This window comes from Biomphalaria glabrata, chromosome 10 (assembly GCF_947242115.1).
Source record: "Biomphalaria glabrata chromosome 10, xgBioGlab47.1, whole genome shotgun sequence".
In the NCBI taxonomy this organism is placed as follows: Eukaryota; Metazoa; Mollusca; class Gastropoda; family Planorbidae; genus Biomphalaria; species Biomphalaria glabrata.
The window spans coordinates 42,974,757-42,999,695 of record NC_074720.1 but is presented as its reverse complement, the minus strand read 5'-3'; the positions used below and the strand labels follow the sequence as shown (position 1 = coordinate 42,999,695).

General features: G+C 33.8%; 1 protein-coding gene and 1 long non-coding RNA gene across 2 annotated transcripts in view; both read left to right on the top strand.

Annotated features, from left to right (window-relative positions):
* Positions 1-12,722, top strand: part of LOC106056807 (uncharacterized) — a 39,328-nt gene extending 26,606 nt beyond the window's left edge. The window contains exons 20-34 of the mRNA XM_056045197.1: positions 542-734; positions 922-1,026; positions 1,134-1,212; positions 2,418-2,532; positions 3,190-3,270; positions 4,065-4,174; positions 4,298-4,411; positions 5,667-5,828; positions 6,900-7,028; positions 7,841-7,971; positions 8,292-8,423; positions 8,579-8,702; positions 10,482-10,578; positions 11,079-11,186; positions 12,625-12,722. Coding sequence (XP_055901172.1) covers positions 542-734; positions 922-1,026; positions 1,134-1,212; positions 2,418-2,532; positions 3,190-3,270; positions 4,065-4,174; positions 4,298-4,411; positions 5,667-5,828; positions 6,900-7,028; positions 7,841-7,971; positions 8,292-8,423; positions 8,579-8,702; positions 10,482-10,578; positions 11,079-11,186; positions 12,625-12,698 — 1,754 coding nt within the window. The 3' untranslated portion in view covers positions 12,699-12,722. The remainder of the gene's footprint in view (positions 1-541; positions 735-921; positions 1,027-1,133; positions 1,213-2,417; positions 2,533-3,189; positions 3,271-4,064; positions 4,175-4,297; positions 4,412-5,666; positions 5,829-6,899; positions 7,029-7,840; positions 7,972-8,291; positions 8,424-8,578; positions 8,703-10,481; positions 10,579-11,078; positions 11,187-12,624) is intronic.
* A 3,434-nt stretch (positions 12,723-16,156) lies between these two features.
* LOC129928840 (uncharacterized) lies at positions 16,157-23,760 on the top strand. The gene is made up of 3 exons (XR_008780358.1): positions 16,157-16,325; positions 20,980-21,119; positions 23,700-23,760. It is a non-coding gene; the product is annotated as an uncharacterized LOC129928840 (long non-coding RNA).
* The last annotated feature ends 1,179 nt before the right edge of the window (positions 23,761-24,939 follow it).

Genomic DNA, 24,939 nt, shown 5'->3' with positions numbered 1-24,939 from the left:
GATGAAATCTATAAGATTAAATTAATATTTTTAGTTAATGGGGATGAAAGTAAAAAAAAAAAGTAAAGTTCCCCTTTCAGACCTTGTGGTCTATAGGGCAGATGATGTTAAGGTCACCTGTTTTTGTGGTCCATGGTTAGTGAGGATGTCAAGTGGCCAGCACAACCACCAACTGCCTTTACCTTTCTCCAACTATTGTCAAGTACTCAGAGCTGGGTGGGCTTAGAGGCACCCTAAATATCCCAAAATTTTAAAAAAATCCATCACCAGGATTGGAACCCAGGACACCCCGGTTCATAAGCCAAGTGCTTTACCACTTAGCTGCCATGCCACCAGTAAATAAATAATGTATACATTTTTTTTCTTTATTAAAGCACATTTCTTTTAAATATTTTAAAAGCAATTTAGTATTTTTTTGAAGCTTTAGATCCAATGACTTCATCTACATCCTGCTTTACTTGATTAAAACTGTTCCACTAATTTTTTTTTTCAATTATATTGAAATCCTGAGCTTGAAATTATTTTTTGTTCTCTACTACAGGTGCTATCGCTTCAGCTCCTCATAAAATTAGTGGTAGCATTCGATGTGGTGATCAGTTCCATTTCTACCTGGAGACACAGACCTCTGTTTGTACACCCAGTGATATTGGAGGCATGAAGGTCAAGGCCTCAACTCAATGGCTTGATGGTGTAGGAATGGCTGTGGCACAGATTCTAGGCTTGCCACAATCTAGGTGACACTTTGTCAAATTAATTTATTTTTTTCCTTAAAAAATACAGCTCAGAATTAAAATTTTGTATCATTCTCTGAAGAAGAAATTAAAATTTTGAATCTAATGAATCTTTTCTTTCTGTTTCAACTCATATATTTTTAAAAGAAAAAAATTATCTATTTTATTTGGCTAATTCACTTGTTTCCAGTGTGGAAGTCACTACAGAAAGACTTGGAGGAGGATTTGGTGGTAAAATTACTCAAAACTTTCTGGTTTCTGGATTATGTGCCCTTGCTGCTTATGTTGTTGGCAAGTAAGTAGTTTACTGGACACCAAATGTAATTTTTTTTAATGGATGAGTTCTTTTTTATAAAAAAAAAACAAAGCTATTTTCATTTGATCAGAAATTTTCTTATACAGGCCGGTGAAAATGCATCTTGATATTCACCGCAACATGCAGTTGGCAGGAAAGAGAGAAGCTTATTTCGCAGATTATCAGGTAAAATTTTTCATTGTTTGTTAGAAAACGTAAACTTGCTGGTTGGACAGAATATAACTTGATACTAGGTCATGGGGCAGATTTGATAGGTTATCATAATTATATATTATTTATTTATTTATAAAAATTATTTATTCAAAATAATCTGATGACTGCTTGAGTGTGGAAAAGGAAAGGAACTTAGATTCCAAAATAAAAGTACTGAAGACTTTAATACTGTGGAAAAGGAAAGGAACTTAGATTCCAAAATAAAAGTACTGAAGACTTTAATACAAACTTAAAATATTTTAAGACTTCAGCGTTTGCTGAAAAATGCTTAAAAATCCAGCGCTATTTGAAACATGCTGTAAGACTCCTACACTACTTAAAAAATGCTGTAAGAATCTTTTGCTATATGAAACATGCTGTAAGACTCCTACCCTAGCTGAAAAATGCTGCACGATTATTGGGAAAATCTTAGACATCGTTCCATCATGTTTTAATGCTAGCAGGCTGGTGTCATTGAGAGATGTAACAGACAGTCTGTGGCTCAGAGCTTATTACTGCAAGTCATTTTTTTAATCTGCAAGTCATGCAAGTTTGTTGTATGGTTTCTCTTCTTACATCCAAATAGAAACATATCTTTTTAGTCACATTTCTTATTCCAAATGCTAGGACATATTTGTACAAGTACTCCTTCTTCCCTAGTGGTAGTTGCCTGAATCAGTCAGGAAATACCAAGGCCTTAGCAGAGTTTAAGTTACTGATTAACATGTGTGATTAGATTGACACATGGATACCCACAGGACACAAAGATTTCCTCTTTCCAATTTATCATCTTTAATCTACACAATAAATATTTAAAAAATGAAAAATGTTTCTAAATGTTGAATACCAATGCAACTGCCTGACACCAAACACAGTCATAATATACAAATAAATATAAACAATATGGCAATAGATAGAATGTAAAACCTCTTTTTAAATTCTAATTTTTAATTCTTCTGTAGCAAAGCATTCTGTGTGAGTTGCCTCCCTTAGAGCTAGTGTTCTGTTTTTAGAGGGAAACAGCTCATGAGACTTTGTCTTGCAAGGGATATTAATCATGCTAGATTAAAACATGACATTTGCTACCATTTAAGCAATGAGAGAAAGTGGAAACTGTATTTATCAAAGTAAAAGAAAAAATGAAATCCATATTTAATCACCTGACATTTATGACACAGGTTGGTTTTGATGACAATGGTACATTACTGGGTGTCATTGTTACAGTCTACGCTGATGAGGGAATTATACTGGCTGAGAGTGATGGTGGAGACCTGCTGACCTGGATTGATAATGGTCAGTTGAATAATTTGTGGATAATGTACAGATATTAATGGAATTCAAGGAACACAGTCAATTTATGTTTAGATAATGAATTATTGTTTGATAGTGATCACTATATATATAGCAATACATGTATAGATAATGTTTCTAAATTTATAGACTTAATGTACAATGGGTAGATATTGATACGTTTCTGAATCAATAATGATGGATAATTGGTGGATGTCTAAAATGTATAATAATTTATACTGATATAATAATTTAAAATGATAGATTTATCAATTTAAATTAAATTTAAGATTAGGATTCTCAAAAATATTGTTTCCTAGTGATTTCTGCTTGTTTGTTGTAAAGTTTATAATTTTAATTTCACATTTCTGCTACTTTCAATTAGATAGTAGACCAGAACTTTTTATCATTGCAATTTAATGGGGTGTGATACCTTTGTTGTAAAGATTGATTTTTAGACTGAAATGCTTTTAACTAATGATTCCAAGTAGCTAATGATTAAGAGACCTATGTTTGATAAAAACAATTAAAGTATATTTTTTTGTATTTCTTTGTCGAGTTTCAAGCTTCAAAGGGTAACGTGTACCTAAATGATTTGTATATTTTCTTAATATTCTGAAAAAATAAATGTTTTATTAACAACTGTTGTCTCTTTGTCAGCTTACTACTGTCCCAACTGGCTGTTTTCTCCTATAGCTGTGAAAACACACAAACCAACAAGTACTGCATGTAGATCTCCTGGTAAGTACTTTCAAACCAACAAGTACTTCGTGTAGGTCTCCTGGTAAGTACTTACAAACCAACAAGTACTGCATGTAGGTCTCCTGGTAAGTACTTACAAACTAACAAGTACTGCGTGTAGGTCTCCTGGTAAGTACTTATAAACCAACAAGTACTGCATGTAGGTCTCCTGGTAAGTACTTACAAACTAACAAGTACTGCGTGTAGGTCTCCTGGTAAGTACTTACAAACCAACAAGTACTGCATGTAGGTCTCCTGGTAAGTACTTACAAACCAACAAGTACTGCACGTAGGTCTCCTGGTAAGTACTTACAAACCAACAAGTACTGCATGTAGGTCTCCTGTTAAGTACTTACAAACTAACAAGTACTGCATGTAGGTCTCCTGGTAAGTACTTACAAACTAACAAGTACTGCATGTAGGTCTCCTGGTAAGTACTTACAAACTAACAAGTACTGCATGTAGGTCTCCTGGTAAGTACTTACAAACCAATAAGTACTGCATGTAGGTCTCCTGGTAAGTACTTACAAACCAATAAGTACTGTATGTAGGTCTCCTGTTAAGTACTTTCAAACCAACAAGTACTCCATGTAGGTCTCCTGTTAAGTACTTTCAAACCAACAAGTACTGCATGTCAGAGCTTGTTATTCTTTGTTTTTGTTTAGATTACTTGCCTTAGAAAAAGTACATGTTTAGATATTTAATTTTGTTTTAGTACTTTTGGAATGGCAATTGTTTTTAGTTTTAAATGTTTACTTTTTTCAAACTAAATATATGTTTATCTTATTTCTCAGGGTCAACTCCAGCTTTATTTATTATTGAAAGTATTATGGATCATGTGGCCAAGTCTTTAGGAAAAGATCCTTTCTCAGTCAGAAAACAAAACCTCTATGTGAAAGGACAGGTATTGAGTTAACATAGCTGTCAACTAAGAATTACCTATTTTTATTTAATCATTTTAATAAAAGCTATTTTGAACCATAAATTGGTGAAAGAAAAATTCTTTCTTTGTGTAATCTTCTTGTAGAAAACACCAACTGGCATGCCCTTGAACTATTGCACAATACGAAATGTTGTCTCCCAGTTCGAGGTTGACATCAACATTGCGCAAAGACAACAAGCTGTCAACCAGTTCAACCAGGTAAATAGAAAATAAAAATACAATAGTTCTAGAGAAGAGATGTGCGACTGAGAGTATAAGTATGCTTGAGCTTAACTTGGCTACCTATCAAGGGGGCTTGAGGTTTGACACTCGGCTCTAGCAGAGTTGTGTTTACTGAGCCCCTAAAGGCAGCACGGAAAACCTCTCCCAGATACCCCTCCCAACTGGTCCACTAATGAGATTTGACCATAGCACTCTGAGCATGCTGGAAGCATGAAATTTACATTATATAAAAGCTATTTTCAAAAATCTGGAGAAATGTAGTTTACCTTAAAAAAAAAATGAAAATAAGAAAGATTGGGAGAGATATTGAAATAAATCTCAAAAACGTTATATTAAAAGATCACTGTAGCAACTATATAATAAAAATAATTTTGCCTATAAGCTAAAAGAGCTTGAAAATTTTTCTGTAAGCTAAAAGAGCTTAAAAATAAGATTTTACATTGCTAAAAAGGGCACAGAAATTATTGTATACTTTATGCAATACACATTTTATCAAACTGAATTCTGTACACCTAAAATACTAAAATTTCCAATAAAATGTAATTTGGTCTTTCTGTATATTTGGAAAAATATAAAAGTAATTTCTCTGCAAAATCATGTCCCTAACCTGGTCCATAACTATGCAACATATATTTTCTTCCATGATATTTATTATGAATATAAGCAGCCCCTTGATTTGTGTCGTAGGGATGCTTTGATGGCTCATGCAACTAAATCCCTTCTATCAGTAATAGTCAGTCAGCAGTAGTCCTTAGCAGTGTTGCCATAGATAGTTGAAAGTACACAAATTTGAAATAAGAACATTTAAGATCATAACAACTTTAATCAGCCATCTTGGCTACCAGAGAAATGTCCCCTATACATGGGCACAACTCTTTCTACTATATACAGTATCCCTAAAAGGGGGGGTAATATACAAAATTATGTGAGTTACTGAAAGGGGCGTAACATTCCATCAACAAGCAGAATATTAGTTATTCTCTTGATATTTTTATAATCATGTAGAGATGTATTTGTTAGATTTAACAGGGCATTATTATTGTATGTATTATTAAATGAAAGCCAGCTTTCTTAAAATCTAAAGTCTACATGCAATGTTTGAGTGAGATCGTTGTATGATTGTACATTTCATTTGCATTGCAATATATTTTGTTATGTGTAAGCAGTTTTGTAAAACAAATTTCCTCCAGGATAATTAAAATAATGTCATTATTATATTTTAATATTACAGGCCAACAGATGGAAAAAACGTGGCCTGGCTGTGATGCCCAACAGATTTGGTATTGGCTGGACCGGAGCTAATTACAACACACATGTGATTATTTACCATGGGGACGGCAGTGTAGCCATTGCTCACGGTGGCATTGACATGGGTCAAGGCATTAACACCAAGGTTTCAGCATGCTTTTTTTTTTTTCATTTCACTTTTGACTTGTTTATATATCTTCACAATACATGCATCAAAAGATTTCAGTGTTTGCATTGAACTGGTCGATGGATTTGATGAAGGTCTTTAATTTCTTTTACTGTGGAGGTGTCACCATTTTAAATCTGAGAGTCAGTTTCAACTATTAAGGGCTTAATAAAATGGGAGATTCCCATTCAAATCCATGATTGGAATCTTGATTTTGTTTTATTGATATTCATTTATACTTTGTATTAATAAAAAGTCTAACTTTATTTTGACTACTATGTCGCAATGCTCAGATGTGTTTGTAAATGAATAAAAGGGAACACAGTCAATGGAATAAAAACTTGAACTCTGATTCAAACTTGCATTTACAATTGAATCAGATGTAATACATTATTTTTTAATCCAATGTTTAAAGAAAAAAAAATTATTCAACTGAAAAGAACTAAGTGCATTCAGAAACTCTCCCCAACTACATCCTTTGATATACCTAGCCATGTTTTAGATATTCTACCTCCTTTGATATACCTAGCCATGTTTTAGATATTTTACCTCCTTTGATATACCTAGCCATGTTTTAGATATTTTACCTCCTTTGATATACCTAGCCATGTTTTAGATATTCTACCTCCTTTGATATACCTAGCCATGTTTTAGATATTCTACCTTCTTTGATATACCTAGCCATGTTTTAGATATTCTACCTCCTTTGATATACCTAGCCATTTTTTAGATATTCTATCTCCTTTGATATACCTAGCCATGTTTTAGATATTCTACCTTTTTTGATATACCTAGCCATGTTTTAGATATTCTACCTCCTTTGATATACCTAGCCATGTTTTAGATATTCTACCTCCTTTGATATACCTAGCCATGTTTTAGATATTCTACCTCCTTTGATATACCTAGCCATGTTTTAGATATTCTACCTCCTTTGATATACCTAGCCATGTTTTAGATATTCTACCTCCTTTGATATACCTAGCCGTTTTAGATATTTTCTTAAATAGATAGACATTCTATAAGTTTCTCCACCATTATTTTAATCAGGTCACTCAGGTCTGTGCTTATGAGTTTGGCATTCCAATGGACAAGATTAAAGTGCAGACATCATCCTCTATTATCAATGCCAATTCCATCACATCTGGAGGATCAATTACTTCTGAACTTTGCTGTATGGTATGTTGTCTTAGTGTTTTGTTGACTGTCTCTAAACTTTGCTGTATGGTATGTTGTCTTAGTGTTTTGTTGACTGTCTCTGAACTTGGCTGTATGGTATGTTGTCTTAGTGTTTTGTTGACTGTCTCTGAACTTTGCTGTATGGTATGTTGTCTTAGTGTTTTGTTGACTGTCTCTGAACTTTGCTGTATGGTATGTTGTCTTAGCGTTTTGTTGACTGTCTCTGAACTTTTGCTGTATGGTATGTTGTCTTAGTGTTTTGTTGACTGTCTAGAGTTTTAATTGTTTGTCATGTTGAATGATGTAGAACATTGTGAAAGTCATCTAAAGCTGATCTGATAGATAACATTGTCCTGACCAGATGAGAATTGTTTGTTAGATTGCATTTCCAAAGACCATATTTTAATGGCCTAAAAATATTTTCTTGACTATGTCACAAAGGCTTCATAGTATTGCCAAAACAAACAGATAAAGGTAAAGGTCATATCAAATTACCATAAGAGATAATATTGTCATCGCTTTATATTAGAGTGCCAGGCAAGATGATATTTTCATATCACTATTTTCTGGGGTATGAAGTTAATACTGAAGTTGTAAACTTTGCATAGCTAAATTGTATAAATAATGAAATATTATTTTTTATTTTGTAATAAATTTTTATGCCAGTAACTTCAAAACTTTTTAACTTACCAAGATGCAGACGTAGAAGATATTTCACTAAGCCTACATACAACCTCCATCAATGTATTTCATCAGCTAAAACAAATTCTAGCTTTTATTATCTTGTATCTATTGTTTGCTCTATGGACCAGGGTGTTATTGAAGCTTGCACTATACTGAAAAACAGAATGGCTCCAGTGAAAGCCTCTATGGTCAACCCTACTTGGGAGCAATTAGTACAGCAGTGTTATGAGAAAGGCATTGATTTGACCGCTTCATACATGTACCATTTCATCTTTTTGATAAAATTATTTTAGTGAATTATTTAAAAATTATTAATGATTATTTTAAAAATATTTTTATATAATTAAATATATACAATATTTAAGAACATATGAAAAATATGTAGCTTTTTTTAAGATTTAAATTTTAAGGAAAGAAATCCACTTCAATCATCTTCAATGGGCTATCCTCATTAACTTTATTCAAAAATGTTTTGATTTGTTTCGGTGTTGTCATTTATTTTGTTCAAGTTTTAAAAAAGATGTGGTTATAAAAGATAAAAGACCACTGATTGCTTTTTATATTAAATTTGTTTGCCAGGACCTCTCCAACAGACCAGTATGCCAGTCGGTACAACTGTTACAGTGTGGCTTGTGTTGAGGCTGAATTGGATGTCCTAACTGGCCAATACCAACTACGCCAGATGGACATGCTTTATGATGCTGGCATCAGGTCAGGGTTTATCAAAAAGTGTTAGTGGAAAAAAAACTTTAACTCATTTTTGAACAAAAAGTGGATCAAATTTTAATATTGAGAAAAAAACTAGTTGACCTTAAAATGTTTATTTGAACATCATTGACATAGAGGTATTTCATTTTTTTTTTCAGCATGAATCCTGAACTGGACATTGGTCAAGCTGAAGGAGGCTTTATCATGGGCATGGGCTACTTCTTACAAGAAGGAATGAAGTTTGATCCTACCACTGGCAAGGCGTTGAATGATGGGACATGGGTAATGCACCTTCATACTGATATCATTACCTGGAATAAAAACTTTTATCATGCATTCAGTACCTTGTCAACATTTCAAGACCATTAAAAATGTTAAACACACTTTTTATATTAAAAAAGTTATATAATATATATAAATATATATATATATATAAATAAATATATATATATATATATATATATATATATATATATAAAGAGAGTGAGACCACCAAATTTTAATGTTAAGTTCTTTATAGACCAATTTTAGTACATATCAATACAGATCAATATAAATGCAGCTGTTTGTGTAACTATCAAGGAATAATAAATATAGACATGGCTGCCTGGTCAGAAAGGCTGCATGTAGTGTAGGGCTTCTTCTATAATATGGCATGCTTTTAGATATTTGTATTATTATTAGTAAGTGGATTTGTCTTAAAGGTTTCGAAAAAGTGTAGGGAACGCCACAAAAACTCCAGGGCCTCCATATTCTTAAATCTGGCCCTGGCTACATGCTTATGTGGTTTGCACTTCACACTGCCATTAGGCTGGTTACAAGTTGCAACCCTGCCTGCTGCTATCTCCTGTGAACCTGCAGGAGGGATGGACTAGGACATGATGATCTTCATTTCTGAAGGAATCCTTGAAAGCTAGAAAATAAAATAAAATATAAATGACTTATTTATAGACACAATACAAACCGCAAGTTAACCTAATATTCTAAACTTAAATAAACCTAGCTTTAAAAAACTTAGTTCATTTGTGATTTGCCAAATAGGCTTGCTAAATATTTTCTTACAAATAAAAATAAAGTGCTTCTTGTTACACTTCTCTCAATTTTTTTGATAAACTTCACTTTCGACTTTAGTGTATTTAAAATACTTAGGCATTTCTGGCCACTACACCAAAGAATCCAGTAATTATAACTGGATCTTAACAACAATTACTATTAACTCTATCCTTCAAAGAAAAGTTGTAATACACATAATTTAGTCCTACACTTGATTATCCTCTGTCTAAGATTTACCAAGTACAAAAAAAAATGCATAGACAGGCTTTGAAAAAGAGCAGAATGGTTTGTTTTAAATGATTATTCTCAGATAATAGTAACATCTTTGGTTAAAATGCTAAACCTCAAGGCGCCTCCTTCTCAAATCTACACATTTCATTTAATTTCAATTTAATTTTCCAGACCAGCCATTCATATTTTCAGTGCATGCTTGCAATTGTTTCTTCTGTAAAAAGCCATTCCCAGTTCTAAATGTTCTAGCATTTTTTTTATATCTTCCCTCAAAGATGAGGACTTCCTTTATATTTTTCTAGTAGCATGTTGTCAGGTTTCCCCTAATTCTGGTTGTGTTTTAGATGTTCTAGACCAGGGGTTCTCAACCTGTGGGTCACGACCCCTTGAGGGGTCGATTGAGGATTTGTCAGGGGTCGCCTAAGACCATCGAAAATATGGATTGTATTTAGTGTATTCTTCTATTGCTGTGTGTGTTATGGGGGGGGGGGGGGGGGTGTCACGGAGGTAAAAAGGGGTCGCCAAGCTTAAAAGGTTGAGAACCGCTGTTCTAGACTGTTCAATTCAAACCCTGTTCGCTTTTATCCCTCCTGGAGGTTTAGGCAAGACTTCCTAATCTTCATTTCTGAAGGAATGGCCAAAACTTATAAAACAAAACAAAAGCATTTTGATTCAGCAAAGTTAAATTGTTTGACTTGTATCTTGACAATTATGTCTTAACAATTGTTTGTTCTACATCAAACTGTTATGTATTATTAAAATTTAAACCTTTTGCAGGAATACAAGATACCACTGGCCAAAGATCTACCAATGAACTTTAACTTCAAGTTTATAAGGAATGCCCCCAATCCTCTTGGAGTTCTACGCTCTAAAGGTAAAGATTTTTGGTTTTACCGACTTGATTAATTTCAAAAAGTGTTCATTTTTGTTATATAGCATAACTTGGGAGAATTTTAAATAATTTATTTATTACACAAATTGTTAATGACAGTTAAGGGTATGTAATTAGTACTCTCAAAAAAGTATGATGTGACTAAATTAATACCAAAATGACATCAAAGTAAAGAGCCATCAACTTTTGTAGATGGATATTATTTTATTAGAAAAGGAAAACCATGAAAGATTTATTGTCCATTTTAACTCTTTCTCTCCTAACTAACGATACCAACCTTGATTCCACCAGAATGTGCTAAATAATTACGGAGAGAAAGAGTTAAAGGGATATTTTGTACAATACTGATCTCTGACTGCAAAAAGTTTGATCCACAAGTTTTACGACAATTTTAAAATAATCATAAATTGTCATTTATTTTTTATTTATAATCTTCTAAAAAAATAAACATTAAATACTGAAGATTCAATTCTCTCCCCTAGCTGTTGGTGAGCCACCACTAACTATGGGTGCGGCTGCACTGTTGGCTATAAAACACGCTGTGGAGGCTGCAAGGTCAGAGGTCAATCAGGACTCATTCTTTGCCCTCAGTGAGTTGTTTCTATGTTAGTTACTGTGAGAATGTTATTTTTAATATCGAGTAATAAGTGCTTATGGTTAACAAAAATAATCATTAAGTTAAGAAATAAATAAAATAAGATTTGCCTTTAAGTCTGAAGATAAAGAATTGTATCTCACGCATCTATGTAAGTGGGAAGCGTGGTCGAGAGGCCAAGTGCGCTTGAACTTGGCTTGGCTTGGCTACCTAGAAGGGGGCTCGAGGTTCGACACCCGACACGGGCAGAGTTGTGTTTACTGAGCACCTAAAGGCAGAATGGAAAACCAACTCCTATATACCCCCTTCCCCCCACTGGTCCACAAATGAGATTGGACCAAAAGCGCTCTGAGCATGCTATAAGCATGAAAGTAACGCTATATAAAAGCTATAATAATAATAATATGCAGCCCTAGCTTTGATATACAGTTTTTTCCCCATCCTGCACAGGCATAACCCTTGTCTGCCAATGGTTGATATAAATTCTCTTTTTTTTTCAACTGCTCCTGTCCTTGGAGTTTCTTGAGTTCAAATGTGTATCTTGTAGCTTTTGCTGCCTAATTTATTTATTTTTATGCCAGTTAAAGCAAGATGGGGGGCTTGGCTTCTGAACCTGGGGGTCCTGGGTTCAAATCTTGGTGAAGACTAGGATTTTGAATTTCAGGATTTTTAGGGTGCCTCTGACTCCACCCAGCTCTAATGGATACCTAACATTAGTTGGGGAAAAGTAAAGGCGGTTGGTAGTTGTGCTAGCCACATGACACCGTCGTTAACCGTAAGACACAGAAACAGATGACCTTTACATCATTCGCCCTATAGATCCAAAGTTGTGATAGGGGAACTAGCATAGGCTTAACCCTTGTCTGCCAGTGGTTGATTTAATTTATTTTTTCCTACTACTTCTGTGCTTGTCAGTAGTTTCCTTTTGATCTTGTTGCTTTTACTGCCTGCTTCTAGGAAATCTTTTTTTATGTCAGTTCAAGCAAGATGACAACAAAGTATTGGGAGGGGGGGGCAGTGGAGCACCTCTGTTAAGCTGACGACCTATCAGCTCACCAAATGAGATTGACTTTGGCTTATGGTCATGCCCAATGCAGGGACAGTGCCCTGCTCAGCATATCTGTCGTACAATAAGCAGTCCCTCTACACTGGCTTTGAACATTGCTATTTGTAAAGGTCACTTGCCATCATATTGCTCGTGATGAAGCGCAGAAACCTTCGGTGAAAGCCTTCGGTAATCCCAAGTTGCTTTCTGTATATCGACATGTCTCAGATGATGATAAAACATTGTTTCTCCTTCAATACTGTGGTGGCTCAGTTATAGTTTATTGAGCTGATGGTCAAGAGTTTAAAATCCTTTTTGTTTTTGAGATTTAAGGATGATCATGCTCCTTACTTTAATGTAATTGAGGTCAAATTTTTATTCGGTCCAGGTGCTCCTGCTACTCCTGATGTAGTTCAAGGTTACTGTTTGAATGACATCAACAATTTTACTTTTGGAAACTGAATAAAAATTGAGATTTAAAAAAAACAACAACTAATGAAACAAAATATTTGCATTAAAAAAAAGTATGCACAAAGTCTTGAACAGCTCTGTATTTGTATTTCATTTTTTACTTTCCTGTAGATGTTCACCAGAACATTGCCCAATCCAGAAGTAAAGTACTTGTTATTTTTTGTAAAAGAAATTTGGTTGATGTTAATTGCATGAAAAAATGTAATTTACTTCAATTACCTTTTTTTTGTTTTTTTTTAACTATTAATTTGATTAAGAAATGTTTTTAAACATTAAACCTTTCAAAGGTATAATAATAAAAAAGCATTTAGCAACTGTGAACTGTCACACAATGTTTTAAGTTACAAACAATATTATATTAATTGACAGTCTCAAATGTTTTATCTGTGCAAAATAAATTAAATTTTGGGTATTCCTCTGAAATGTTTTAAAAACGATGACAGTTGTTTTTTCACATTGATGGTTGTTGGATAATCAGGTTCTTTGGTCTGCATTATAATATGATCACTTGTATACTCAATTTTTTTTAGCGTTGCATACTTATCACAGTAAAAAAAAAAAATCTTAGACCCATTTTAGGTCTGTTTGACGCTGCATTGATTGTTGTAGCACAATACTCTTGTTATATTTTTTTATATTTGTAACTCGGCATTTTGAATACAATCAGCATATTTATTTTGAAAAGTAAATAGTGTGATATATATTTACATTTTCATCTTTTGATATGTTATAACTGATAGTCAAATTTAATTTCAGTTTACACCTCCAAAATGTGACATTTATATAATTTGTAGTTGTTTGCATTTGTTAGACTATTTTGGTTGTGTTGTCTTTCATAATGGTAGTGAGTGTCTTGTATTCACTAGAAGACTAATTGTGACCCTTCTAACATAAGTTTTAAATGTATTAGCAAACCCTAATCAAATAATTTTAGTGAGTGTATTGTATTCACATCATCTGCCCTATAGACCACAAGGTCTGAAAGGGGACCTTTACTTACTACTACTTACTTGTATTCACTAGAAGATTTAAGTTACATAAAATACATTTGCTGACCCAAATGAAATGAGAAAAGTCTTGCCTGATGCAATTTATACAAACTGTGCCATAATTATATCCTATGGTTTTGATTCTTTTATTGTACACACATTTTATGTTATTATTTTAGTCTTTTGCTGGAAATGTTTATCAAGATGTAAGTTTAGTGATAAACCTATGTGTATGCAAAGGTTAAAAAAAACAAATTTAAAATCAAGTGTACCCTTTTGTTATAACTTTTTCTAGGTTTCATCTAATGAGTACACATTGTGATAAAAACTTCTTTCATGTTTTGGTGTTTACATTTATTTGTTACGACAACTATTTGGTAACTAAGCAGCATTATCTTTACCAAAGAGATATTCTAACATTAGTTGTGTAGCTGTGACATGACTTCCAAAGAGATATTATAACATTAGTTGTGTAACTGTGACATGACTTCCTAAGAGATATTACAGCATTAGTTCTGTAACTATGACATAGAGGTATGTATTGGCCTACTTTGTTGATTAGACCAATGCCATTTCTTCTAACAAAAGAGATTATGATATTTAGATTAAAATAAACCGATTTATTATTTGCTACTTAATATGAAAAATCTTTACAATAAAAGAAAATATATATATATACATATAATAAGGTTGTATTCAATTTGTTTTGTTTTTCTATTTTTCGAGTTAAATTGTTTCCATTGAATTTTGAGCCTTTATAAAGTGGCATCAAATTAATTAATTATATTTAACTTTTCAAACTGATTTACAATCCATTATAATCCTATTGAACAAGTCCAATAAAATATTGTTAAAATATATTGTCAGCTGAGTATCATGGCTGTTACAAAATCGCCTGTGTATATTTTGGTTGCTTGGGTGGTTGAGAAGGTCGTTCTCTAAGGGTTGGATCACTGGCGAGCAACTCCAAGCCCTAGTTCAGTCTTTTGATGACATGACATCTTAACGTCTAGCAATGGAGCAATAACACTCTCCAAAAAGACTCAAATCAGAAGTATAGTAAATAACACTGTATTCAACTATTTACATATTCGTCAAGTGGATCATCAGCTCAATTCAACTCAGTCTCTCATCCAGTCACCAACTCTTAACTCTATTAAACTCAGTCTCTCATCCAGTCACCAACTCTTAACTCTATTAACTCTTTCTCTCCTAACTGACGCTAAAAGCGTTGATTCCACCAGAGTGTGGTAAATAATTACGGAGAGAAAGAGTTAAACTCAGTCAAAGAGTTAAACTCAGTCTCTCATCCAGTCACCAACTCTAACTCTATTAAACACCTCATAGTCCCCTACACACATTCATGTGGACCTGTTAACCAAGATCTCAACATCTTGTGCTAGACATGGTCAACCTTTCAACACACAATGCAGAGTAAGACTATAAATTTAGCCCCACAATGAATATTAGCAAACACTGTAACAATTGCAATAATTCAAATATATTATTTATAATCAGTTGTTTAGTTTTCTATTGATAACCGAAAGATTTATCATTGGAGCGGCCTCAACACCTGTGTTGCTGTTCATTAGGATATTGACAAATTTGCTTAGAACTGAAGGAACACAATTTTATAGAACATATTATGTGGCTTTCAGTAGCCTAATGGCGTTCACAGTCACAAGTCCTAAATACATTTTATGTCTCTAAAATATTGTTACGAATCTCACTTTCCAGGCTCTCTGCAAACTGCACCATACACCACCAACTTAAAGAGCTTGACAACTCAGGGCTCCAAAGTAACGTAACAGTTTAATGTCCAATAAATTACAGCCAATACTGAACAATTGGCAACACGTAACACAGGCTGTACAAATATCTCTCCGTATCAACCGTACCACCGTATCAACTCTTGCACTGGTCTCTACGTCTCGTTCCGGGCTTGCACTGGGTTCAACAGTTCAGGACTGACTTCACACACTGGGCTCGTTGTGTCGGACTCGATCACAGACCAAGATCAAGACGCCGTTCGTCTCAACTGTACTTGATAGTACTCCGCACTGAACCGTCGTAATGCTCCGTACAGAACCACACCGCTGAACCACACTGAACTGTGCTGTAGTCGACCGGACTGTAGTGAACTGGGCTCTGAACCCCTTTTCTGAACCGCTGTCGTGAACCGGGCTCTCAATTAACCTCCTTTCCGAACCGTCTTGACTGCGACACCTCCGCTCTTTATATAGGGTCCCTAGCTGATTCAGACAACCTATTCCTTCCTCCCTAATAGCATCTTCTTTTTTTTAAGAGACCCTCTTTATTTTACAAGATAAGATAAGATAATCTATACAGCAGTTAAAATTGACCCACAGACAGCTTAAAATGTGCAGGTCATATTTGTTGACATTATGTGTATGTGTATGTTATTTGCGTGCAGAATTATTCCCCTTGGCAAAAAAAAAAGTTCATATTGTATTGTTGTGTGTAACCTGTGTTATGTGAGAGCGTGTGATTAAAAGAGTGTAATGTATCCAGCATCAAGGATTAGCGCCCCTTAAGTTCAGTGTTCTTTAGTGTAATACTAAGTTTAAAGTGTATCATTATATAAGCTAACAAGTGGCAGCAAGAGCGTGTAAGTAAAGGTATTTACCCTATTGATCCTATTAGACGTGATAATGCCTACACTAACTGAGATCCCATCCTTATTAAAAGATATACCTTATGAGCTCTATAAGAAAAAAAAAACTGCTTGCATGGATCTCAAGGAAAAGAAAAGTCAAGAGCGATCCGTAGCCCTTCCAGTACCACAAAGCAGTGAATCATAGGCCTCTATAAGAGAGAAGAATTTTCCCTTTTCGTGGTTCTTGCCGTATTTACTACATAATTTATCTGAGTTGTCTTTAGACTTCTGCTTGAGTACATAGTATGACTGTCTCTTGATTGCTAGAACTTCTTGGCCCCTAAACATTTTCACTTGGCTTTGCGACACCTCATATTGTTGTCCAATTTCAATAGCCTTGCTAAGGGTCAACTTCTGTCCCTGATCAAGCAGTCTTAACAGTATCTTTTCGTGTATGACTCCACTAATAAATAATTATTAATTAATTAATCAAATCAATGAGCATATCGTCTGGATCGTCATACAGTCCATAATGAGAAGCTTTAGGTCTTTAACAAAGTTATCAAAACTTTCTCCTTCTTCCTGCTTTCTCTGATGTGCTCTAAATCTAGACACTTTCTTATTTTGTCTTGGCCTTATGTAGTCTTCTATTTTCTTTAATAGCAATTGCGGATCTCCCTCTTCGCTATCACTAATATTAAGAGTTTTGTAAACTTCTCGACCCTGTTGACCTATCCACATTCCCAGCCATCCGGCTTTTTGTTTACTATCGGCACCAGCTAACGGTCTTTTGAAACAAAAGCTCACCTGCTGTTGAAACCTTAAAAACTCTTGATACATGTATGATATTTGTGTTACACAATTAACAAGCTAGTGTTTAAGAGGGAAGACATATTAGGAACTCCATTTATTACGTAAACACAAGCGGTGTTGCACTGACGCGCTAGTGTGCAAATGTACATATAATACCAATATGTACAGTTTTTGAACCATTAGATTTGTTGGATCTTAAATGTCAGGAAGGTTTCTATAATCATCTAAAGTTTCTTGACAAGAACCTGGCTAAAGTTGACCTGGCAGACAGTATTCATAAATTCAACGACTTTGAAGACTTCAGGCAATGAAAATCAATCAATACAAGACTTTATCCCAGAGTTTGACACCATGTATAGAAGAGAAAAAGATGAAGCTGTTACCTGAAATTCTGGCCTTCTAGTTGCTCAGAAAGGCAAGAATTAGAATAAGAAGATGCTAGTTCTGACAGGTATGAGATCTGCTAATCAGGAGACGCCGTATGAAGAGGCTAAGACATCTGTAAAAACGTTTATTGGGGAAGAAAGTAAAGTGAGAGTCCCATGCATGTATCAAAATAGAGTTATTAGACCAAACGTCTCTGGATGAAAATAGGAAGGCTTTATGAGCGGCGGATACCATAAAACAAAATCGTGAAAAGTTTAGTAGTTCTGTAAGACGAGATATATATATCAGTGAGCCCATTGTGGAACATTATGATAATAGGCAAGTAAAAGGTGGAAATCAGATTAGAAAAGTAGGTCAAGTAAAAGGCATAGGCCATGAGAAAGGTGAAGGTCAAGCAAGACGCATTATTCGATGTCAGGCATCTCAGTTCAACAAAGAATGAAAAGTTTAAATCCAGGTGGTCGAGATTGACATTTTTTTTGACAGACATCTTTTGTGTAAAATGTCCAGACAGTTGGGAAAATCTGGCCAAGAAGGTCGATGGTGTAGATGAGGAAGAGGAAACGCCTGCTTACTAAAAAACTATAGAGAAAAAAGATTTACAATTAGGTTTGAGGCTTTTAACTGCGCCGCTTCGGGCAATTCACGCTCTAGTATGGCTGGTGGAAAGACATGAATGAAAACGTAGCTAAGAATTTGTTTCTGCTTGACTTGCATTTTAAAACTACACATGTGTAGAACTGCTTTTATTGTTTGGAAACTACTTCCTAAAGGTCAAGGAGAGAGTTCTAACGCATATTGTAGCTGACCTTTGTGTGTGTGTGTGTTGGAGACGTTACATTCAGTTCCTGTGACTGCAAAAACTGAAGAGAAGAAAATACCTGTGTGGAAAACTTTTACGAAATATATCTTCTAATTACCTTTTGATCTAGCGACCAGAAGAAAACACTTTGTATCTATTTGGTCTAGTCACACGTTTGCTGTGTGTAGAGAGTAGAGACATTTCCCCCCCCCCCTTTCTAAACTGGCTCTACTTTCTGTCTCGTATCGCACCGGAGTCCCTCTTGGGTTATTCGCTGTGCATCAAGCGTAAGAATACTATATTGCAACATGGCAGACTTCAGACAGAGCCTTGTCATCAGTTTGTTACCCCACTACATTTAATTAATCTTCTTTGTGTGGGAAGAAAGTTTTTGAAACCTGAGCATTAAGAGACAGTGCATTCCTGGTAAATACCCACACGACCAACAGAAAGATAGCGATCTACCCTTGCCATTGTCAACTTTAACTTTACCATCAGAGAGTGCTACAGTGTGAGTGAAGAAACATAAACAAGGTGACGTTTGACTGTACAAGAGTCAAGACTGTTGGTAGGGCATCTTTCCAACCAAATATCTCCATGCCTGGCGTCTTAACAGCCATATGTCGTCAAGCCATTTGAATTCATTTTATGTGCACAGTTTGGTAGTTTTCGTCAGCAATTGTTAATCACATACAAAGTTGCACTAATCGCCCCGTGATGATTGATTCAGACCAGCTTTACAAAACATTCACTATGAAATCTGATGGGTTGAGACTGTGTGAAACAGGGCTTTTACTTGCTTTTAATTTGTATATAGCAAGATCTATGTTTTTATGTCATCTTCGTGTATATAAATTAATCGTCAATAGTTTTTTTTTTTTAATTTGACATTCCACATGTTTCTATTTATTTAGATTGTTATAATAATAATAAAGCTTGTCTTCTATGTAGCTAACAAATGTTCTTATCATGTTGTTAGGTACTTAGCGAATGTTCTTGTTATTTAGCTATCAAATGTTGTTATGTAGCTAACAAGTGTTCTTATCATGTTCTTATGTAGCTAGCAAATGTTCTTGTTATTTAACTATCAAGTGTTGTTATGTAGCTAACAAGTGTTCTTATCATGTTCTTATGTAGCTAGCAAATGTTCTGAATGTAAAGCTAACAAATATTCTGAAGGCTATGGGCAGCTTGCTAGTGTTCTAACTGTGATATAACTAGCCAGTGTTTCGAATGTTATGTAACTAGCTAGTGTATTGAAAATATTCCGAAGGCTACGTGCAGCTTGCTAGTGTTCTAACTGTGATATAACTAGCCAGTGTTTCGAATGTTATGTAACTAGCTAGTGTATTGAATGTTACATTGCTAGTTAATGTTTTGATTGTTATTATTTGTAATTAGCTAGTGTTTTTGAATGTTATGTAACTAGATAGTGTTTTGAATGTTATGTAACTTGATAGTGTTTTTGAATGTTATGTAACTAGATAGTGTTTTGAATGTTATGTAACTTGATAGTGTTTTTGAATGTTATGTAACTAGATAGTGTTTTGAATGTTATGTTACTTGCTAGTGTATTGAATTTTATATAACTAGATAGTGTTTTGAATGTTATGTAACTTGATAGTGTTTTGAATGTTATGTTACTAGATAGTGTTTTGAATGTTATGTTACTAGATAGTGTTTTGAATGTTATGTTACTTGCTAGTGTATTGAATTTTATATAACTAGATAGTGTTTTGAATGTTATGTAACTAGATAGTGTTTTGAATGTTATGTAACTAGATAGTGTTTTGAATGTTATGTAACTAGATAGTGTTTTGAATGTTATGTAACTAGATAATGTTTTGAATGTTTTGTAACTAGGTAGTGTATTGAATGTTATGTAACTAGATAGTGTTTTGAATGTTATGTAACTAGATAGTGTTTTGAATGTTATGTAACTAGGTAGTGTTTTGAATGTTATGTAACTAGATAGTGTTTTGAATGTTATGTAACTAGATAGTGTTTTGAATGTTATGTAACTAGATAGTGTTTTGAATGTTATGTAACTAGATAGTGTTTTGAATGTTATGCTATGTGTAGCTATAAATTGTTCTGAATGCTTTTAGTAGATACCAAATTTTCTGGATGCTTTTTGTAGCTAGCAAGCACTTTACAACTTAGTCAAAATGTAATATAGAGTTTCTGTAATATTTTCATAATGCATTGGCTCTTTTTTTTTTCTCTTAAAGTTATTAGAAGTGACTTGTCACATCTACTGGTGATGTATTCTTCAATTAGTCATGAAGCATTGTCAAGATAAAAATGTAGCCAGCACTTTCACACAATGTTGTGTAACTAGTTGAGTTATATTTGCCTTGGACTGTCATCCAATGGTCTCAAGTTTAAACATTGTCCACCATCATTGCCTGCCATTGTGCAGGATTTTTTTTTGCTAGGACGTAATTATCTTCTTTTTTTGAAGAAATGACCAAAACATTTAAAATAAGCACAGCGACAACCTTTACTTATCCAATCAAAATTTATATAGCTAGGTCTATCAAAAAAGCACAGCCTAGATAATGCCATTAGACATTTTTAATTGTGTCTTTAATAACTTAACAAAAGCAGATTTATTATTTTTTATAATTATTGTTTAAAATGCATTTTTTTCTTTGTTTGAAGTCATCTCCCTTTAAAGAAGAGCCTGACCAATGGGGTCTTTGGATGCACTTGTGAGAACTGCGGACACTTCTTTAAATTCAAAGCTATTCATGACTTTAAAAGTACTGTGACTTTCACGATTAACAACATTTCCTATACAGGTTAGTGCCATGTAGAGTTCTATGTGCTATCGTAATGTCTATATACATGCATGCTACAGATATAATGACAGCACTAGAGTACAGTAATTTAATGAAAGAAAGTGAGGAAATAACAGCATGCTATGTCTATAGCATGACTCATGAAGCTCTGACTTCACAGCCATGTAGCAGTACTAGAATTTTGCAAGTTCTTCATAAGATCTTGTAACTTAAGTTCTTCTTGAAGTCTTTTAACCTAAGTTCTTCTTAAGGTCTTTTAACTTAAATTCTTCTTAAGGTCTTGAATGATACTACTGGGACATCTGGCTGGAGCAAGCATGATTGGGAAACTAAGACTTTATGAGTTCTGTGAGTCTGTTTTATCTTTAAATATGTGCCAGAATGGTGGGCTTTATGTCTATATATTACACAAAACAAAACTTATTTTCTTATGTATTTAAGCATTGTACATTTTTTTGTAAATGTAATTGAGCTTGAAATTTATGTGGGAAAAGGGAGATAATTTGTTTAGCTACAGTTTTTTTTTTTTTTAAATTCTAAAAATAAATTTCTGTACTAAGTACTAGAAACTAGAAAGCATATCATTGGAGTCAAAATCACATCTCAAAACATGTATCTGATATGAGACCTTAAAATGTGAATAATGATCTTATCTCCACAGAGCTCAGTGAGTCAGCTAAAAAAAAACTGTGAAGCGAATAGTGACAGTCACGTTTGATTATTTCCCTTTGTTTCCATGTCTTGAAAGTGACAAAGCATTTTTATTTATCAGATCATTACTGGGCTATCAATGATGATTGATAATAGTACTGTGATCCAATTTTGAACTTAACAATCACTGAGAATAGATTTTTTTTTAGCTCAAACTGTGACCTGCTAGATCCATCAGTTTTATCAATTCATGCTAAATATCCCAGTTAAAAAAGGAAACATGTCTTGTTTTATTTAAATTAAACATTGATAGAGTAAAGGAAAAAAAATCGAAAGTTATCTCTTATCCAAGTTGTTGGAAAATGGTTTTCAGTTTTTTTTCTGTATCTTAGAGTTACTAACTGATTATCAATCAAGTCAGATTAGTTTTCTCTTGAGCTACATAGGCGCACTGTTATCATTGTTGTTTTGAGATCAAAATTACGCATAAAATAGTGTAAAGTAATTTTTTTTCTCTATATTAACAACAAAGTTGATATGATCATCCTTCATATTTTAAGTTCCCATATCAGATACATGTTTACAGATGTGATTTTATTGATTGCATAAAAATCAAAATTACGCATAAAATAGTGTAAAGTATTATTTTTCTATTCTATTCTATTCAGGCCTCCTTCAGTTGTAGAATGACTATGGTTCATCTCAAACTCTTTTTCATGTGTGGGTGACATCAATTTGACCATAAACAATGTCCAGGCTTTCTCGATTTTGTTCTATATATTAATAACATATTAGATTGGGATCATCCCTCATATTTTAAGTTCCTATTTCTCAGATACATGTTTACAGATATGATTTTATTGATTCCAATAATATGTATAAAATAGTGTAAAGTAATTTTTTCTATATACTAATAACAAAGTAGATAAGATCATCCCTCATATTTTAAGTTCCCATTTCAGATACATGTTTACAGATGTGATTTTATTGATTCCAATGATAGGCTTGCTAGTTCTTGTACTTAGTAAATGACCGTATTTTTGGAATAAAAAAAATTTAGCTTTAAATAGTCTCTCCATTTCCCCATTACTGTCATTTGTAATGATCAAAGCATAGGTTATATCACTAGTATGTTATGTGTGTTTGTTTGCATTTTTGTGTTTGAATCTCTCCTTGTATTTTCACCGTCACCTATGCCTTAGTCTGTTGGACCATTGGGGCACCACAGAAGATCTGTTGACAGTCTTTCTCCAAAACTCTCTGTCCTTTGCCTTGGATAGAATTTCATTCACTGACAGGCCTGTCCATTCTATGATGTTGTCTTTCCATCACTTTCCATCACTTTCTCTTTTTTTCTCTTCTTCTTCTTCCTGGTACTGTTCCCTGAAGGAAGGTTTTTGCAAGCCCTGAGGACCTTGTGATGAGAGTTTGAGTTTACGTTTTTGACCCTGGTTAGCAGGTCATTGTGGGGTCCAATGCTGTATTAATCCTGTTTCTAATCTCTTTGTTCGTCATGCAGTCTTGGTAAGTGACAACTAGGATCTTTCTGTAGCATCTTTATTTGTTTACCTTAACTCTTTCTCTCCGTAATTATTTTTTCACGTTTCGAAGGAATTCTCCATTTTGCTCATTATTATTTCACTACCCTGTTATGATTGAGCTACAGTAGCTTTGTCGTTTGTTATCAGAAAATGTTGTATTTGGTATACAATTAAAGGGAAATGCATGCTCTTTTTATATAACACAATATCAAGTTTATAAAATTAAACAGTAATTTAATTTAATGAGGTCAAATCATATTGTCAATTAGGAGAGAAAGAGTTAATTCAAAAGACTTTTTGCAAGTAATGTAAAAGAAAAATGTCCCTCTCTTGAAACCAAAGAGACTAACCTTGTCCAGCCCTCCTAAAATTGAGGTCTGTCTCTTAGTTGGCAATGAGTTCAGCCCAGCTACATCTCTGAATGAATACATGCGTATGACTGGAGTGTCTGTCTAAGACTCTTGCTTTAAGCTGAGCTGTTGAAATTATAAAATAGAACATTACTTGCTAAAACTAGCATACAGAGAACTCTGCCCAACAGATTTGGTATTGGCTGGTCAGGAGAAAATTTCAACACACATGTGATTATTTACCTTGGCGATGGCAGTGTAGCCATTGCTCATGGTGGCATTGACATGGGTCAAGGCATTAACACCAAGGTTTCAGAATATATATTTTTCTTTTTGCTTTTAAAATACAATAATTTTTTTAATATCTCTTCGCGTGGTGGCTGAGTAGTAAAGTACTTGGCTTCTGAACCAGGGGTCCCAGGTTCGAATCGTATTGTAGACTGGCATTTTAAATTTCAGGATCTTTGGGCGTCTCTTAGTCTACCAACCTCTAATGGGTGCCTGACTCTAGTTGGGGAAAGTAAACCCAGTTGGTCATTGTGCTGATGGATGACATACTTGTTAACCGTGGGCCACAAAAACAGATGACCTTTACATCATCTGCAGTATAGATCAAAGGTCTGAAAGGGGAACTTTATCTCTACAAAATTTTCGTGTAAAAAAATAATGTTTCAGTACTTTTTTTTACTTAGGAAATAAATTTAATTTATGTCTTGAATTAGACTCATTCTGAAATATACAGGGATATACAGATGACAGATGATTCCAATGTATGAAGCTTGTTGGAATATGTGCTTTTCATCTTTTAACTCTTTCTCTCCTAATTTATAATGCCAACATTGATTTGACTCCCATTAAGCTAAATTGGTTTTTGGATTTATAAACTTTAATTTGTGTTGTGTAAAAAGAGCATGCATTCTCCTATAATTTAACACCAAATATAACATTTTCTGATAACAAACACAAAATTTATTGAAGTTTATTCATAACAGAATAGTGAAATCCAAATGAGCAAAATGAATAATACTATTAGAACTAGAAAAATAGTTATGGAGAGAAAGAGTCAATAGCACTTTTAACTTACAGATCAATAGTTTACCTGGCAATTATTTTGTATAATGTTGAAATATTTATAACTAAGTTTTAACCTTCTATGTAAGACTATGATTTTGAAAATAACTCTCTACTTAACTAAGCTTCATAGGCAAGATATAATTAAACCATCATCTTTCTTTTGTAAAATGTTAGTAAGGGAATAAAAGTTTCTAAATGCTTATA